The sequence below is a fragment of the Lathyrus oleraceus genome, chromosome 1 (genome assembly GCF_024323335.1).
Source record: "Lathyrus oleraceus cultivar Zhongwan6 chromosome 1, CAAS_Psat_ZW6_1.0, whole genome shotgun sequence".
NCBI classification, from domain to species: domain Eukaryota; kingdom Viridiplantae; phylum Streptophyta; class Magnoliopsida; order Fabales; family Fabaceae; genus Lathyrus; species Lathyrus oleraceus.
In genome coordinates, this window is record NC_066579.1 from 427,651,036 (window position 1) to 427,668,518 (window position 17,483).

Sequence of the window (17,483 nt, forward strand, 5' to 3'; positions counted from 1 at the left end):
ACACCTATTTCTCCATTCATCATAGGACTTCTAAAGGGGGTGGAACTATTGTCTATTGTGCGCCTTTACTGTACAAGTGGTTTATTTCGCACTTGCTGCACTCTCCCGTCTTCAAAGAAAACAAGGGTTGTTTAAGGTGGTCCCAAAGACTTATGTCTCTCAGCAATGATGACATAGCTTGGTATTCTTCTGTTTACGATGACATTGAGATTATTGATAGTTGTGGGGATTTCTCTAATGTGCCTCTTCTTGGTACACAAGGGGGAATTAACTACAATCTGGTTCTAGCAAGGCGTCAACTTGGGTTCTCCATGAAGGACAAACCTAATAACACTTTGTTAGAAGGTTTAGTTTTCCAAGAAGGGAAAGACACTCAAGGGTTGAAAGCTAGGATGACACGTAGGTCTAAGTGGGCAAAGAGCAAATGACTGAAGCATAAACAATTTGCATGAATGTAAAGGACAAGGAATGATAAAGTGCAAGAATTTAAATTGCATTAAAGTAAATGACAAGAAAATTAAATGTTAGTTGTCAAGTTAGTATGTTAATTTGTGCCTTGAGGCAAATTTAGCGCTATGTTAAGCAATCGTAAGTAGGCTCACGTAGAAGCCATACCTATATGAGGTCGGTCAATAATAATATTGGTGTTAATGCATGCCAGAGACAGGGTATCCAAGCCCAAGCTCCTAAAGCATACCACACACAAAAACAAGAGAGGATGGGCCTATCTCAATCAAGCCTATGTTGATTCATCTGACACAAGGTCATTGATGAATCAACTAGCTAATGCTCCATGAGAAGTCATTGGCCAAGAGAGGATTGGGGAAGAAATTAGATGAAAATGGAGAGATGAAATGAATGGGATCCCAAATTGGTCAATGGGTGAACCTCACTTGATCAATACCATTCATTCATATGAGGGATGAAGTCTTAAACTTCATCAACCTCTTAAATCCAATGGTATTAACCAATTCAAGGTCCAATTCAACCAAGACCAAGGCCAAACAGAAGTAAGGTCAACATAAAGTCAATACAAAAGCTCACCAAAGCATTAAATCAATTAAACTATTTCTAAAACATTTTTAACAATGAATAAAAATAAGTTTTCAAAGATCAAAAACCTAAAACCCCTCCAAAACACCAGAGAAATGGCCATTGACTAAATTTTTTGGTATTTTTCAAAAGTCAGAAGTAACTAAAAACTAATTAAAACAAGTTAAAAATTACAAAATTCACCAAAAATATCAAACTTAATCCAAAAATTAACTTTAAATCATAAATGGGAAGAAGAAAATATTTGTGAATTTTTGGTGCTGGTCCCATAATTTTTTGGATCAAAAATGAATTTATGGTGAACTTTAAAATAAATGGTTATTTAAAAATCAATTTAGAAAAAAAATGGAAAATCAGGAGCCATCAGATCACCCCAAATTAATTGAGGTGGCAGATTTGATGATCTAAAACGCGCGTTCTATTTGTTCCCTCAGTCAGCGGATCACACACATGGTAAAAGTAACAAAAGGATCAGATCAAAAGAGATAAGCGAGATCCAAGGAAGAGGGCATTGCCACACCACCACCGGAGCCCGAGCTCCGATGGTCTTCTCCAGTGAGGGTCACCGGACTATCAAGAACAAACTTGCTCAGAAATTGATGGATCTAACATCATTTGAAAGGAAAAATTGCAAGGATCACGAATATGACCTTTGTTTGTTCCATCTCTCACTCTATAATTAGAAATGCGAAGATCAAACCAGAGGTGTTCAACCTGAGTTGCTTCGAATCAAGCCCAAAATAACTCAATCATGTTGCCTATATTGGTAGGACTTCAGCCATCACAAAATTCAGCTTAGATCTAGAGTATGGAAGGAGAATCGAAGATATGAAGTTTTGTGAAATTCACCTTCTCTGAGTTGCTTATGAGCTTTGTTCTTGATGTAATTCTTCGTGCTTTCTCTTCCTTTTTCTTGCAAAAACTCAATGAAGTGGAAAAGGGAATGAATCTTTGGAGTTTTTGTTAAGAAACTTGAGTTGAACAAAAACTCGATTTTAAAAGAAATCTTCAAATAATTCTATGGTGTGAGGTTATGGAAATGGCTAGTAGATCTTGGGCAGTCTCCTCCTCCTATTTCTGAGCAAATGGTATTTGATTTATAGGCCAAGCAATTGATATGTGCACCTTTCCAATTTTGAATAAAAAATAAGCAATTCTTGGTGCATGGGTAATAGTAAAGGCCCAATTAATGATTATAATCCACTCTAAATAATACAAGGAGGTTGCTGAAATCATCACACAAGTCCATGCAAAGTTGTGCATTGTTTGGAGCTCAAAACTTGCCAAAACAAGCCATGGAAAGACCTTATGCGCAAGTCCCTCATTTATTATCCAAATGATGTGATCTTTGACTTTTTGGAAATCTCTCATCACGAGGAACAACTTTGATGTTGTTACTTTTTCAATTTGAATCCTGGAAAATGGAGAAAACTAGCCTTGAAGGTAGAGGTATAAAACATATTTAGAAATTTTTCTACGTTATAAGCCAAATGACCTCTCTTTCCACCTTGAATAACTTTTGATGTGAGCTTAAAATGAACTTATATCCTTCTAAAAGCTTGTATCTCTTTCAATTACCTTAAATTTAACCATAAATTTGACACCATTTGGAGTTTGGATGATAGAGTTATGGATTTTAGAAGTTGAGAAAATTTGGTTGTTCAATGATGAAGACCAAAATGGACCTGTAATGTTTCCTCATGGTACATGACTTTGCAAGTATAATTTGATATTTCTGAAAGAATAAAAGTTGAACAATATATATTTAAATTAATCATGAAACTTGGATCATCTTCATATCATAAAAAATGAGGAAGTTATGGCTCTTGGAAGTCGACCTTCTATCTAGGGCATAAACAAAATGACCTATAACCTTTCACCATATAAAATGCCTTTCCAAGCAAAATTAGCTCTTGAAGGACAACATGAAAGATGTTTTTAATGTCATAAAGAGTAACTTTACTCTTGTAATCATTTTCATATGACAAAAAGTGTAGGAGATAGGGTCTAGGAAACCCTAGATTTGACCAGTTGACCTTTCTGGTCAACTTCCTTGAATCAACTTGCATACTTGAAGTTAATTTTCTATTAGGGGATCATGGAGGATCATATATTCTTATGATGATGTAAAATGAATTATCCCTTTATATCTTTCACCAACTGTTGAAGAAACTTATTGAGGAAGGCAAACAAGATACCCAGATGAATTAGGGATTCCTTGACAAACAAGCTTCAAACTCTTGATGAACTCTTGATCAAAATGACAAATAAAGAACATGGGGATCCAAATATTATGTTTAGAACTAATGTGGAACTTTTCTTGCTTGATCTCTTGTATTGAGGGTCTCAAACCCTAGTTGTGGGCTTGGTGGGGCACATATGGACACACACACACACAGACAACCTACAAAAGAAACAAAGTTATACTAGACATATTTTTGTATTCTGGTTAGTAAACAAAGAAAATAAAGTATGATACAATCATATATGCTTGATGATCTCTCCCAATGCAAACCCAATAAATGATAGGTGAGGAGAATATCAAGGTGTGAAGAAATTGCCATTGCCCGAGTTTGGAGCTTCACTAATCTCAATTCCAAGCCAAATTAGCATATGTTTTGGACCTAAACATGTTTAACAAATTATCCAGAAGTTAATTGACCCTTAAAACGCATCATTTGGCGGAGTTTTGATGAGGTTCAAGTCATACTTTTCACTCACTCGGATCAAATTCGTTTTGCACGAATTCTGCATTATTTCACACGTATTTGGATCCAATCACATTCCCTATAAATAGAGGAAGCTATTGCATTCATTTCCAAGATTTGGAGAGCCAAGAAATCCGTGCTGCAGCTTAAATTTTTTTCAGAAAATTCAACTATCATGTTTTGAGTTTCAGCCTATTTCAATCCAATTTCTTGATTCTATTAGCACATTCGGCATCCTCTGAAACTCTTGCAACAATTCCCAAGCTCTGAGACATCTTGAAGTGCTCTAACCAGATCAAGCTTCATCAACTTCTGATCACCATCTGGACAAGGTAGTTCCAATCACCATCTGATCACCATTTGAACTTAAACAATTTATCACAATGTAGTCTTTCACTCTCTAATGCTTTTCTCTAACTTATCTGATGTTGGTTGGTCGTGTTCATCATTTAATTTTATTTTTCGTGGCTTGCTTGTTTATGAAACTTCTCTGAAATTCCCTTTGCTCAGTTCACATAAATGAATTTGGAGCATAAGGTAGAATTCAGGATGAGAAAAGGATCACAATGGTGGTGGTATCGTGTATTGAATTTACTAAATGATGAAACTCTGATGAGAGGTCACCAGAAAAGACGACTAGGGCTTTCTCAGGTTGTCTGAGTTTGATCAAACACGTTGGCAAAATGAAATGTTTTGATTGGTTGAATTTGAACTGGATCCTGTGTTTGGCTTGCAACGCGTTCTATTGTGTTCTCTAACCTTTGGAGTGTTGGATCTGCCACTGTCATACGGTGAACTGGACTTTTTTGTGGTTTTAATCGCAATGTCGCGGTTAGCAAGAGTCGCCACCGACTTTTCTTTTATCCAATAAGGAAAGGTGGAAAAGAACAGAAAAAACCTTAATTTAGATTTTGGGTTCGGGAGGTACATTATACAAAGGGAAGGTGTTAGCACCCTTTGTATCCATGGTTATCCATGGGCTCTTAATTGCTCGATCACTTATATTATTTTTGTCTAAAAAAAAGTGTTTGTGAATTGTTTAGAAAAATTGTTTTGAAAAGAGAATCTAACTTTGTAATGATTCTTGTATGAATGTATACAAAGTGGTTATCCCGTTTTAGTTTTGAAAATTGTTTAGAAAAATATAACTCGGTAATGATTCTAGTATGAATGTATACCAAGTGGTGATTTTCTAAAGGCATTTTGAAAGGTGTGAGGTGCAAAAAAAATGTTTTAAGTTGTGAGCCAGCAATTAAGAGTTATACCGACCCAAGGTCTTTACGGGCATTTCCTATCCTTATGAGGGTAAAACTGTCCTTATTATTGAGAAATAAGTAGTTTTATCCTTTGGATGTAAAAGGGTCATCGTAGGGTCATCGATTGGTCATTGAAGGCAACAGTTATGAGGATACCTTAGCATTCGAAGGGACTATCATCATTTAACCGTAGGCAACATCGGAGGGTCATCGAGGGACAAAGTTGTATATTCGAAGGCAACATCCGAGGGACTATAATTTATTTTATGATGATTTAACCGAAGGGTCTTTGCTAAGGGTATCCCCAAGTTCGCGGGACATGACCGTAATATCGTAATCGTAAGGCAACAAAGAGAGGTCCAAGATCACTTATTCAAAGGCAAAGTTTTACAATTAATTATATAATTAGGATGAAACTCCACATTATTAATCCACATTAAAATTATTAAAAATAATATATTAAAAAATTAATACATTAGAAATTAATACATTAAAAAATTAATTTAGGGTGAAACTCCACAAGGGTATCCCACAAATAAAGTGGAATACCTAGCCAATAACCTTTTCCTGGGATATGTGAACCTTTACGAAACTCAAAAAAAAGAAACATGTCAGAACACCAAATCAGGGTGCAATCGAAGATTACACCGGAGAAATATCACAACAATAAATAGGATAGGATAAATAATGCATGGCTATGATAAAAACATAAAAAAAACAGACTAGAAGAATCAGGTACTGTCTCGTTCGCCTCTGCCTCGCCTAGCGAAGGCCACGGATTTTGAATTTGAAAACAGCCCCATGTTAGGAACTTTGAATTTTATGGCATTTTATCACAGGAATAACATGGTCAAACATTCAGGGTATTCAGGCATATTTAAATTCCCATACGAAAGCAAATTATATATCAACATTTAATCATGATGCATTATATATGTAGATATGGCCAATTGAAAGTATAAACAATAGAGATACGCAAACCTGTTTGCCAATTCAAGGTTGAAGGGATTGACCACTTGTAGTATCGGAATAAGTTAGGCAGCGGGAATTGGACGGCGATGGCTTCGGTGCAGATGGGCTGCCTTCAGGGTTTCTTTACTCTGACTTCTCCGGGTAGGCAGGGTTCCTATGCCAAAGTTTCTATCCGTCCTTCTCTGTTCTCTCTCTTTCTTTTTCCTCAAGGTTTTGTTCCAAGGAAACCTCAGGGTGTTTTGCTTCTCTTCCTTCTTTCTCCGGTAAATCTCCCAGTGTAAACTCCAAGTGTAACTCCAAGTCTCCCCTACTGAAACTTCAGTATTTATAGACTAATTTCGTGGGTAATGGGCTTGGAATGAGGGAGACCCAAGTCCAAAATAATTTGTTATATTTTATTTATTTATTTATTTTAATTATTTAATTAATTAATTAATTAATTAAAATTTTTTTTCTTTTTTTTTCTTTTTTTTTCTTTTTATTTCGTTTTTCTTTTTCGTTTTTTTTTTTTTTTTTTTTTTTTTTTTAGGAAAAATGATGGGTAATTTTTGGGGTATGACAGCCACGTCAATTAATGAGGCGTGATCAAACACTCCATGTTTTTTCTAATTTTAATTATTTTTATTTTATTATTTTTAATTTCTTTTTCTTTTAAAATTCATAGTAATTTCATTTTTTATCCAAAAAATCCCAAAATAATTTCTAAAATTTTATTTCATTTTTATTCATCTGATTTTTATTTTTCCATATTTTATTTCAGTGATTTTCTATTTTTTTGAATTTTCTCTTTTCTCCTTTGTTTTTATTGGTATAAAAATACTTTTCTGCATTTTTAAATCCTGAAAAAATTATTATATAGTTCTTATTTTATTTCCAATCTTTCATAATTTTCTTGGCCATTTATTTGGTGTTTTGAAGGATTTTATGGATTTTTTATTTCATTTATATTTTAAAATTCATTTAAAAAAATACCTTTGATGCATATTTAATTCATTTAATTGCACTTTTATTTTGTGTGACCCTTGTGAAGTTATGTTGGCCTTGGATCATGATGGTTTGGACTTCAAATCTCATCAAACTCAATGGATCTTGGGTGTTGGGGTGAAAACCCTAATCCACCAAAATGGATGATTGATTTTGATGATGACTTGATCAAACTTTTGGTCCAATTTGGATGTGACTTCTCGTGTCTCATTCTTCTTCATATCTTTCTTTTCCCTTTGATCAATTGGATGGCTTGTGTCCATCTTGTTCATGATGTGTGGATTGGTACTTGATGAACTTCCATCATTTCAAATCTACCTCCTAATTGATCATGGATCATTTAAGGAACTTTGGATGGATGCATAAGTTTGTCCTAAGTGTCATGAAGTATGGATTGAAGTAATGGACAATCCTCATAGCCTTTGTGCTTGACCATCCCCTTTATGTCTTTTTTTGTGTGGCACGTCTTAAGGAGAATGATTTACATATCATTTCTCTAACATGTATTAACACAAACATTATTATTTACCGGTCTCAGATAGTTGTGACTTCTACATAAGTCCAATTACGATTGCTTAACATAGCGTTAAATTTGTCCCCAAAAAAACAAAGGCATTTTTATAAGTGAGATTGTAAGTCTCCTATTCCTCATGGTATTGTGTGAAGATGTTGCTCCTTTTCCATTTGTGAGAGCTAGTGGCATACTTGTTGATTTTATCCAAGTTGGAGCCCTTCTCATAAATGATGTATAAGTTCATATTTTCATGTTTGTGAGTGGATGGTTGAATATCCTCCAAAAAGTGACCAAAACATCTTTTCATCTTTGATTACTAACATTCTTTACTAACACTTTACTTGTATTAACTTTTACTTCAAATTCATTTACTTTATGCTCTTTTATTTTATGCCATTTACTTTATGCTTTACGTTTAGCATTTCATATCATATTGTTTGTGGTTATGTAATTTGTTATTTGTCCATTTGGACTTTTCTTTTATATCATTATAAAGAAGACATTAATAAAGAAAAGAAACCTAAAAAGAAACTTGATTATCCTGATTCATGGACTTGTGGTTACTATCCTTGACATTATTGTGGAGTTGTGGACTTAGAATTAGGACCTTGACCTTTGCTTTGGGCTTATGATTTGAGATCTTGGGATTCATCTGATACCTTTGACTTTGGACTTCCTTTAAAGACTTGGTTGAGTTAACTTGGTTTCATCTGATGCATGGATTATTACTTGCTTATTATGGCTTGCTTGAGGCTTAATACAAAGGAGGGAATTCTTACTTGACTTATGTCATAAAGCTTGCTGTTTTTTGTTAGATCTTTCCTCCCTAGCTTTTACTTTATGCTCTAGGATAGTCCCTTCTTCTCATCTCTCCCTCTCTTTAATTTTCAAAATCTTCTCTTTTTTTTCAAAACCTTCTTGTTTTCTAACTTGAACCACTTTCTCAATAAACCTTGACTTTCGTCAAGTGACTTTCAAAACCCTTTTTCTTAATAAATGTTAATCCATTTTAAGAATGTTTAGACCAATTTCAAAAGACTAAAAAATGCATAACTCATTTAAATCATTTTGTGCCCTAGTGCACTTTTCCTCTTAAAAACATTTCTCAAGGAATTAGACATGAGTCATTTCCATAGTTGAGTTATAATTCTTCTATCTCCATAGTATTGATGATAATTATTTTTCCATTTGTGAGAGCTAGTGGCATACTTGTTGATCCTTATCCAAGTTGGAGCCCTTCTCATGATGGTAGAAAGTTCTCATATTTGTGGGTGACTAGTTGAGTATTCTCCTTAAAATGACATAATGTCTTTTCCCATAAAAATTAATCAAAACAAACTCCCTTTGTTATTTTTATCACTAACTACGAGGTTTTGATCCTCCATTGCACTTTGTTGGTACGTAGGCATGAGGCTTCAAAAGTCTTGGCAAACACAAAAATAAGAAAAATATACTTCTTCTCCCATCTCTCCAATCTTTTTTACAAATAACACCCGTTTTTCAATCCAAAATGCACATATTTTCAAAGAGGTTCCCATGGAGTACCATGGATGTTTAGGGTGATAATACTTTCTCTTTGCATAACTAACCCCCAAACCCTTATCTCTTTTTATTAGTTTTGTTTTAAAAACTCTTTCATATTTTGTTCGTACTTTTTTCCTTTTCCTTTGGAAACTATAAAAGTGCGGTGGCGACTCTTGCTTTGCAAGTTAAGTTAATTGATAACTTAATCTCAATTTTTTACCGCTACATTGAGGTGTAGGGTTGTTGCAAGATGTGGATGCAAAGGATTGGTGTAGGACTGTTGAATGACTGCTGCAGGACTTTGCAATTTGGCATGGCATGGATGCACTTGATGAAAGCATGGAACACAAAAAGGTAAAATGGAGCAAGGAAGGCATGAGACAAATGGGGGCTTCCATGAGAATTCTCCACCTTTGTCTCACTTTGATTCAAAAGTGATGTACACATTATAATGCTAGGCAGTTTAGGACACGATTTATGGTGTAATGCTTATGATGTTACATGTATGCTTATGAACTTATGTGCATGCTTGTAATGCAAGAAAGGTTTCAAATTGAATCAAAAATTCAATCATTCTTTTTTTCTTTGATTTTGACATGAAATGGATGAAATTTATGAATGCCAGGTCTTTGGGAAAGGTGTGTTGACCAAAGTCAATCTTATGTCAAAGTTGATTTTTTTTAATATTTTGAATTATATGATTATAAATGACATGAATTTAAAAATGTATGTCAATGTATGAATCAAGATTGTCTTGAAAACTAGGATCTTCTAGAAGGATGTGTTGACTTTGGTCAAACTTGACCAAAAAGTCAATTGTTGACCAAAGTCAACCTTTTGGCCAAATAAGATCTTTTACACTTTCTTGCATGAATGATATGGTTATGAATTTGAATGGATGTAAATGGACTAATGGATCATGAATCAAAGCAACAAGAAATGATTAATGAAAGGCATCACAAACTATATTTCACAAGCAAACTTGTATAGAACAAGATCAAACAACTAAGCAAAAGATCTTAGGCAGATGATTGAAGGAAAATGTATGATGAAATGACCAAGTACAAACTCCGTGAAGTAGGTTTAAGTTATCAAGTCAAAGCATAGAAGCATATGAGCACAACTAGGGTTTTGTGGCACATGCAATAATCAACAAGCAACCCTCCAAAGAAAAACCTCCTAGGCTAGGGTTTCAAGCCTCAAAAAAAGATCGAATGAGCCTTCAATGATGAGCACCCATAACTAGGGTTTCTTGGGTCAAAAGGTCAATCAAGAACCAAAACCAAACAAACTAGGGTTTAGGTGTGCATGAGGTATCATGATGTAAATTCACAAGGTTAAAGTAAAATCAAGGTTATGGATTAAGGTTTCCTTCAAGGCAAAGGTCAAAGCACAAAACACACAGTAAAATGATGACTTGGACAAGTCACTAAGGATAAGAGAATTAGGGTTAAGGCCCATGGATGACCAGATGAACAAACAATTCTTCCAATCAAAACCCATTATCCAATTAGGGTTTCAGAGGTGAATGAGGGATCTTGTGCAGTCTTTTAAGATCAAAGAGTGCTTGAAGATGAAAATTAGGGTTTATGGTGGATTAGGCACATCCCAACATGATCAAGAGATCTTGGTGGTCCTCAGATATGAATATCATGACTTAAGTCCATGGAGCATGCTCTCTTGTCGTGAATGCAAATGAGAATGAGGTGATGAGATGGATGATGTATGCCTGTGAATCGGGGTCATGGAAGTTGTATAGAAGGTAAGGTAAATTTGGGGTATGACAACCCCTTACCTCAGATTTTATAATTTGATGAAATAATCCTTGAACTTTTTCTCCTAAGCCCTTTTTATATTTCCTTCCTCTTGCCCTAGAACTTCTTTTCTCTCTTCCAAGTTTTCACGTAATATGCAAACTGACTCTTTCTCTACCTCTCTCCTACTTCTAATAACCATATTCCTCCTAATTATGATTTCACTCTATTAGTCCCAACACATCCTCACAAATTATTAACTTACCCTTAATTCCACTACACATCCTTATTTTCTTTATTATTTTAATATTCTAATATATACACCTCATTAAATAAATATTATTATTATTTTATCAAAAAATAACTTTAAACAACTCCATTAATTTCTACATCTCATAATTATTTTAATTGACCCAACCCATCAATAATTTAAAGCATGCATAATATACAAATAATTCGATACAAATGAATAATTGAAAATAGGGTGTTACAAAGAGGGCATGGTTATGAAGCCAACCAGAGTAGGTGCATGAGTTCACCTCTGATCTACTTAAAAATCATTTTAAGGAAAAAATATATTATTACCTATTACATTCATTCTCTAACATCAATAATATAACATCATTACGGGATATCCAAATGGTTCATGCTTTTGTGTGCCATATCATAACAAAATCACCCTTAGATTTCTACCTACCACCTTAAGAGAGTAAAAATTCAAAAAGAAACCTATGATCACTAGAACCACCTGTCAACCCAACCACTGGAAGATCCTATACTAAATAGATAAAGCTAACTCAAAGTGACAAAAAGATGGGTGGCCGACTCAATCGAATACCCACAAAAAGGACAAGAAATCCCTCTAGAATATCACACCCCCTTTTAGTCAACTTATATCTACAAGGATATATATCTTGCAAAAAAATTCAAGAGAAGACCACCATTTTAGGATGAGCCTATTTGATCTAGATGAGGGGAATAATCAAGTTCTTGATCATAGAAAATGGTGATTATGAGCCAGCAAACTAAATATGATAAACACTGGCAACAGAGTAAAAATCCTATCTAGAATGCTTCCAAATCCACTTATCTCTATGCTAAAAGAGAATAATACCTCGGAGCTAAGAAAGAATATTTTTCAAACATAGATAGCTCTCTAAGAAATAAGGTTCTCACCCACTTAAGATCCCAAGTTATTTCCCAATTTTCTACACGCCCAAGCTCACCATCAACCCGTATGAATTGATGGAGTTAGAAAAACGACCTGAGAACATAACCTTAAGGGGTATAAATCTTAACCATGGATTCATCTAAAGGAAATTTAGAGACCTTACCCTACTTTCCTAAGGCTATCATTAGTAACCTAATCATATGAATCATCCTCTTTAGACCCAAGAGGAGACACACATTTCCACTAAGTAGAAGTTGATCGGAACCCGAATGTCCTTCCCCCTCCAAAAGAGAAAACAACTGAATCATCATACCTACCTACAAGAATACTACACCACTTGCCTAAAGCACCTGTAAAAAGTTTCCACTTCCACTTAGCCAAAAAGACTAGATTTACAATTCAAAGATCCCTGACTCCGAGTCCCCCTTCTTTCTTAGGCTTACACTTACTATCCCAATTAATCCAAGATATATTAGAATCCCTTTCACCCCTCCCTATAAAAACTTTCTCTATAACCTAACAAGCTTTTTCCAAACCTTTACAAGTATCTTCAAAAAGGACATGAGAAATATAAAAATAACATTTAGCACATAATTAAGAAGAATCACTCTACCTCAAAAACTAACATATATATGCTTCCAAGAATTCAGTCTCTTGGTCAACAAATTGACTAAAGTAACCCAAGTAGATCCTAGTCTAGGGTTAGCCCCTACCGACAATCAAGATACTTAAAAGAGAAAGTTTCAATCTCACAGTTAAGCAAATCTTCTAAAGAGGTTATAAAGACAAGGTCTTTGTTACTCTCTCTGTCTCATAAAAAAATATCATATTTGAGCAATGCACGATTTTTAAGAAAATGATTAAATAGATTAATTTTAATGATAAAACCAATATCATTTACTATAATACCCTTATTAATTATAGGTAATAGAGTAGTTGAATAAATAGAAAATTAATAAATAAGGGTATAGTAGTGGAATAATAATAATAATAAATGTTGCATTGATTTTGTAAATAGACAATTATTTTGAGACAGAGAAAAAGTGCAAATGAGACACTTTTTATGAGACTGCGGGAGTAACTCCCTTAAGACTACTCTTGTACAAATTAACCTGAAACCCGAAGCCAGCTCAAACTCTTCTAAGATAACCCTAATACTTCAAAGATTTTCAAAAGTAGGATCTGGCACCAGAAGTGTAACATTTACACACTAAAGATTAGTTTCCACCAAATTAATCAATCCTACCATAAACCTAGAGGAAAAAACAATATCATTAGCCCTCTCAACTAAGCCACCTAGCCCCTCGGCCACAAGCCAGGAAAGGAGTTAGAAGATCCCTTTGCTTCAATTTTTTTTGAATGTTAATTTCTTGAGTTGGACAACCATTAATCATCACCGCCAGATTATCAACAATCACACAAACTCTCATTCAAGCCCTCTACTTCTCATTAAAGTTGAATCTAATAAACATATAATCTAGAAAATTCCAACTAACTGAATCATACATTTTCTTAGTTCTTTTAGTCAAGTCTATCACCTCGTTAACCTCCATCATTCCATCAACTAACATCACCAAACCAAGTCTAGTAGTGACCTACACTTTAGGCACCAATTTATAAAGAGATCACACGAAAAAAGTCAACCTGAATTCCCATAAATGAGAAAGAGATTTAACTTTGAGAACCAGAGTTACAAAATAGGATGCAAAACAATGAAATTGGTCAATACTATTGTAGCTATAAGAATGAGTGAAAAATGTTTGTATCTTATTTTCCATTTTGTTATAACTTGCGTTACAAGAAGCTTACACCTCAAGAGAACAATAGTACACAACATAACAAAGTAGAGTCTCATCATGAAATGAAAGTACTATATTAGTCGTGTATGAAGAATATTTTATATTGTTATTTGGTATTGGCAAGAGTTGGTGATGCTACATCATGTTAGATAGGTTTTTTTGGGCAGGGAAGTCTGAAATGTGTCGCTGAGGGAATAAAGTTCTTTTACTATAAAGGATCTTTTCAATAGTAGCAGAAATGAACAATTATTTTAAAGAGAAACCATTTAAGACATATAAAACCATCATATTCCAAAGAAATGCATAATTGCATATATGGCTAAAAGATTACGATTTCATAAATCCTAGTTCAGCTTCCAAATCTGTTTCTTCAAGATCTTCTATTCTCATCAACTCTCTTGCAGCATCAATACTTACATCTAGAGTATCTATTTTTGACTTTAGCCTCTCTATTTCCAACTCTAGAACTACCAAAGTATTCTTAAGCTTTTGTGACTCATCCAATTTCTCCAAATAACTTTTCATTCTTAAGGCTGATTGAACACGAGGCTCTAGCCATGTCAAATCAAAACTAAATAGCTCAAGTTCCTCCCACAACATTTGAAGCTCCTTACAAGCTAAATCATTCATATCTTTCACCTTTTTAGTCTTAAGAAAATAAAGAACTCTGCCTAAAGCCATGAACGCCCATTCCATAAACTTGCCACTTCTTTTCTGCTGAGACACAATAAGTGAAGGCTGCTGAGTACACGCTTCCTCTAATAACGGAACAAAAGCTTTTTCTATTTGTCCTAAGCCCTTGAAATCCACAAGTTCACTTTCGTGGCTTTGCACTTTCTCTTGCGTTTGACTTCTACCTTCAACTTCCAGATTTTCAGCTTGACTTTGAGATGTATAGGAAGTATTTAAGTATGTATCTTTACTCACTTCCTTCTCATGTTTTGACTTATAAATTGAAATCTTTGCACCAACAATACAAACATCTTTTACAAGGAATCCACTATGAGAATCATGAAGCAGAGTTGAAGACACAAAAGATTTAAGACCGAACTCAGTGAGCCTTGCATTGAACTCCAGCTCTAGCTCTGAGAAAAACATGTATCAAGAGTTAAACAAACTGCGTCTAGTGAAGAATGAAAGCATTTCATTCAGTTGTTGACTTGTGTAATCTAACTTCAACAACACATAAAAAGAAAAGAGTACTATAAATGGTTTCTTAATTAGTATTTTATATAAAGTAAAAGCTATTAGAAAAAGAAGAATAATGAAGACAACAAAATAAGAAACATTACCATCAGATATGATTGTTTTGTTGCTGTCGTGCTGGTTAAATACAAGCAACCTAAATTTAACATGTCTGCTCCATCCATTAGACATATTAGCAGTTTCCACAACACTCAGAAATAGTGATAAGCCGTCTGCATTATCACCCCTTTTATAGAGAAGAATCTTCCTAAAGCAAAAGCAAAATTAGATGACTAAATTCACAGTAGTCTGAAATTGGACTCAAAGATTGATTCATTCAAATATCATACCATGGATAACCGCCTACGACAAAGGGCTCGGAGTAGTAATTCAACTGAGTGTCCAAGAAAGAGAAGTTTTCAACCTTCCATGTGAATTTCTCAAAATTCTCAACACAAGATTGTTTATGCTCATCCATTTCTACAAACATAAAAATTGCTAGATCAATATAAACCCTACTGGAATGGCACCATGCACAGCTACGTTATATATTATAAAAAAAACAGCATAGAAGCAGAAGCGGTAACATCACATTACAATTCCCAGTAAAGAGCGACTTAGAGAGATACTAGCCATTTAAATTGTATTTAATGCATTTCATTTAATTTTTTGTTGTTGCTAACCAGATAAGGGGGAAAAAATCACTCTAGTTACATAGACCTGGTATAGAAGACTTTTGAGTTATTTTTATTTTTCAATTTTACATGAAAAATCAATCTAATTTTATATATCTTCTACTCTATCTCATAAAAATAATTGTCTTATTTGAAATATAAATTACTCTTAAGAAAATGATAAAATATCTGAATTTTAATTTTAAATTAATTTTAAATTATGCAACAAACCTTCATTCAAATTTATTAAACTAACAACAACACTCCCTCCTCTAATACTTAGTCACACTAAAAATCGTAGGTATAGATGAGATTTATCTATGATTTTTTTGTCGGTCACTAAAATATTTGGTTAGTCTATTTAAGTTTAAGGGAGGTTATTGTAGGTTTAAAAATTATAGGGGTGTCAGGGGCATTTTAACAAATATCGGAAGTGGTCAGTATAATTTTTCCTATAAATTATAATTAATAAAATAAAAATTAATAAATAAGAATATAGCAGTAGAAAAAGAATAAATATCATATCATACTCCTATAAAATTTACATACGACGACATCCATTTTATCACGGTTTCTATGAAATCTATAAATTCACGCACCAATATTTTTATTTATTTTTTTCATAAAGATAATTTAAATATTATCACGGTTCAATAATGCAACCATGGTGAAAACTCCTAAATTATATGAATTTGAATCTTAGTGCAAGTAATTTTGTGATTTCTTTAAAATTATAGTGGGGATTTTATTTTTTATTTTGTTTTAAATTAAAAATAAAGATAGTATTACTACGGTTGATTATCACAACTGTGGTCATATCAGTTACCTTCTTTTATTTTTATTTTTTATAGTGGCGTCATTTATTTTTAATTTGAAAAGATTCCACATTTCATCCGGATTGTTTTAACTATAAGTGAATGTATTTTTGAATGAATGGTTTACGGAGATATACATCGGTATATATACATATATTACATAGTGAGAATTAAATAGGAAACATTTGAAATAAGCCTAAACTTTAGCTAGCTAGTTGTATACATATATTACATAGTGAGAATTAAATAGGAAACATTTGAAATAAGCCTAAACTTTAGCTAGCTAGTTGTTACTGCTTGGCAGCGTTATATGTCTCTAAATGCTAATAATAATCAAATAACTCTCCTTTAATATTTGATGACCAATTCAAATATTCTTTTATTGCTTGATTATTCAATTTGATTATATTGGTCCATTATTAACTAACCGTTGTGATATATTTTCTCCTTTATTTTTAAATTGTTTAATGGTAAAAAATTGACGTTTTTTATAAAATTTAATTAAATAAATCAGATATCATTATGGTTGGTTTAATCAACCGTGGTGAAATGTTATTCAGAAACATGAAACACTACTTAGCTTGTCTATTCAATTGTCATTTTTTATATCACCGTTGAGAAACCTTTCAACCATAACACATTCAGAGCAAGTTGAACTCATTTTTTCATCTTCATTAACGAAACAGACATGCAATCACTATCTTTCATTATTTGGTTAACATTCGAAGTCATCATTATCGTTCGTCCTCCTTGAGTTTCCCTTTTACAAAATAACGAAAATCTATATCATATCGTTCATTCTTGGGTTTCCGTTTTACAAAATAAAGTAAAACAAAGTCAGAGTAGGAAGACAAAAAAACAAAGACGAAGAAAGGAAGACAAAATTCTGTTACTTAATCATCATGTTTCCGATATGTAAACTATTCACCATGCATGTATTGTATGTGTTATGTTCTTGTTGTTGATGTTTATGTTTTTGTATTTCATGTTTATGTTGTTGTTGTTGGATGTTGTTGATGTTGTTGGATGTTGTTGATGTTGTTGTTGTTGTAAGTTCTTATAGGATCACTTGTG

The 17,483-nt window shown here is 33.4% G+C and overlaps 1 protein-coding gene across 1 annotated transcript; it reads right to left on the minus strand.

The window, feature by feature from the left end:
- Window positions 1-14,062: 14,062 nt before the first annotated feature.
- On the minus strand, window positions 14,063-15,398 carry LOC127114160 (MATH domain and coiled-coil domain-containing protein At3g58360). Its single transcript, XM_051046530.1, has 4 exons — window positions 15,271-15,398; window positions 15,028-15,188; window positions 14,659-14,820; window positions 14,063-14,613 (listed from the first exon to the last, which is right to left on the minus strand). The coding sequence occupies exons 1-4, from the start codon at window positions 15,396-15,398 to the stop codon at window positions 14,063-14,065; spliced, it is 1,002 nt and encodes a 333-aa protein (XP_050902487.1).
- Between the last annotated feature and the right edge of the window lie 2,085 nt (window positions 15,399-17,483).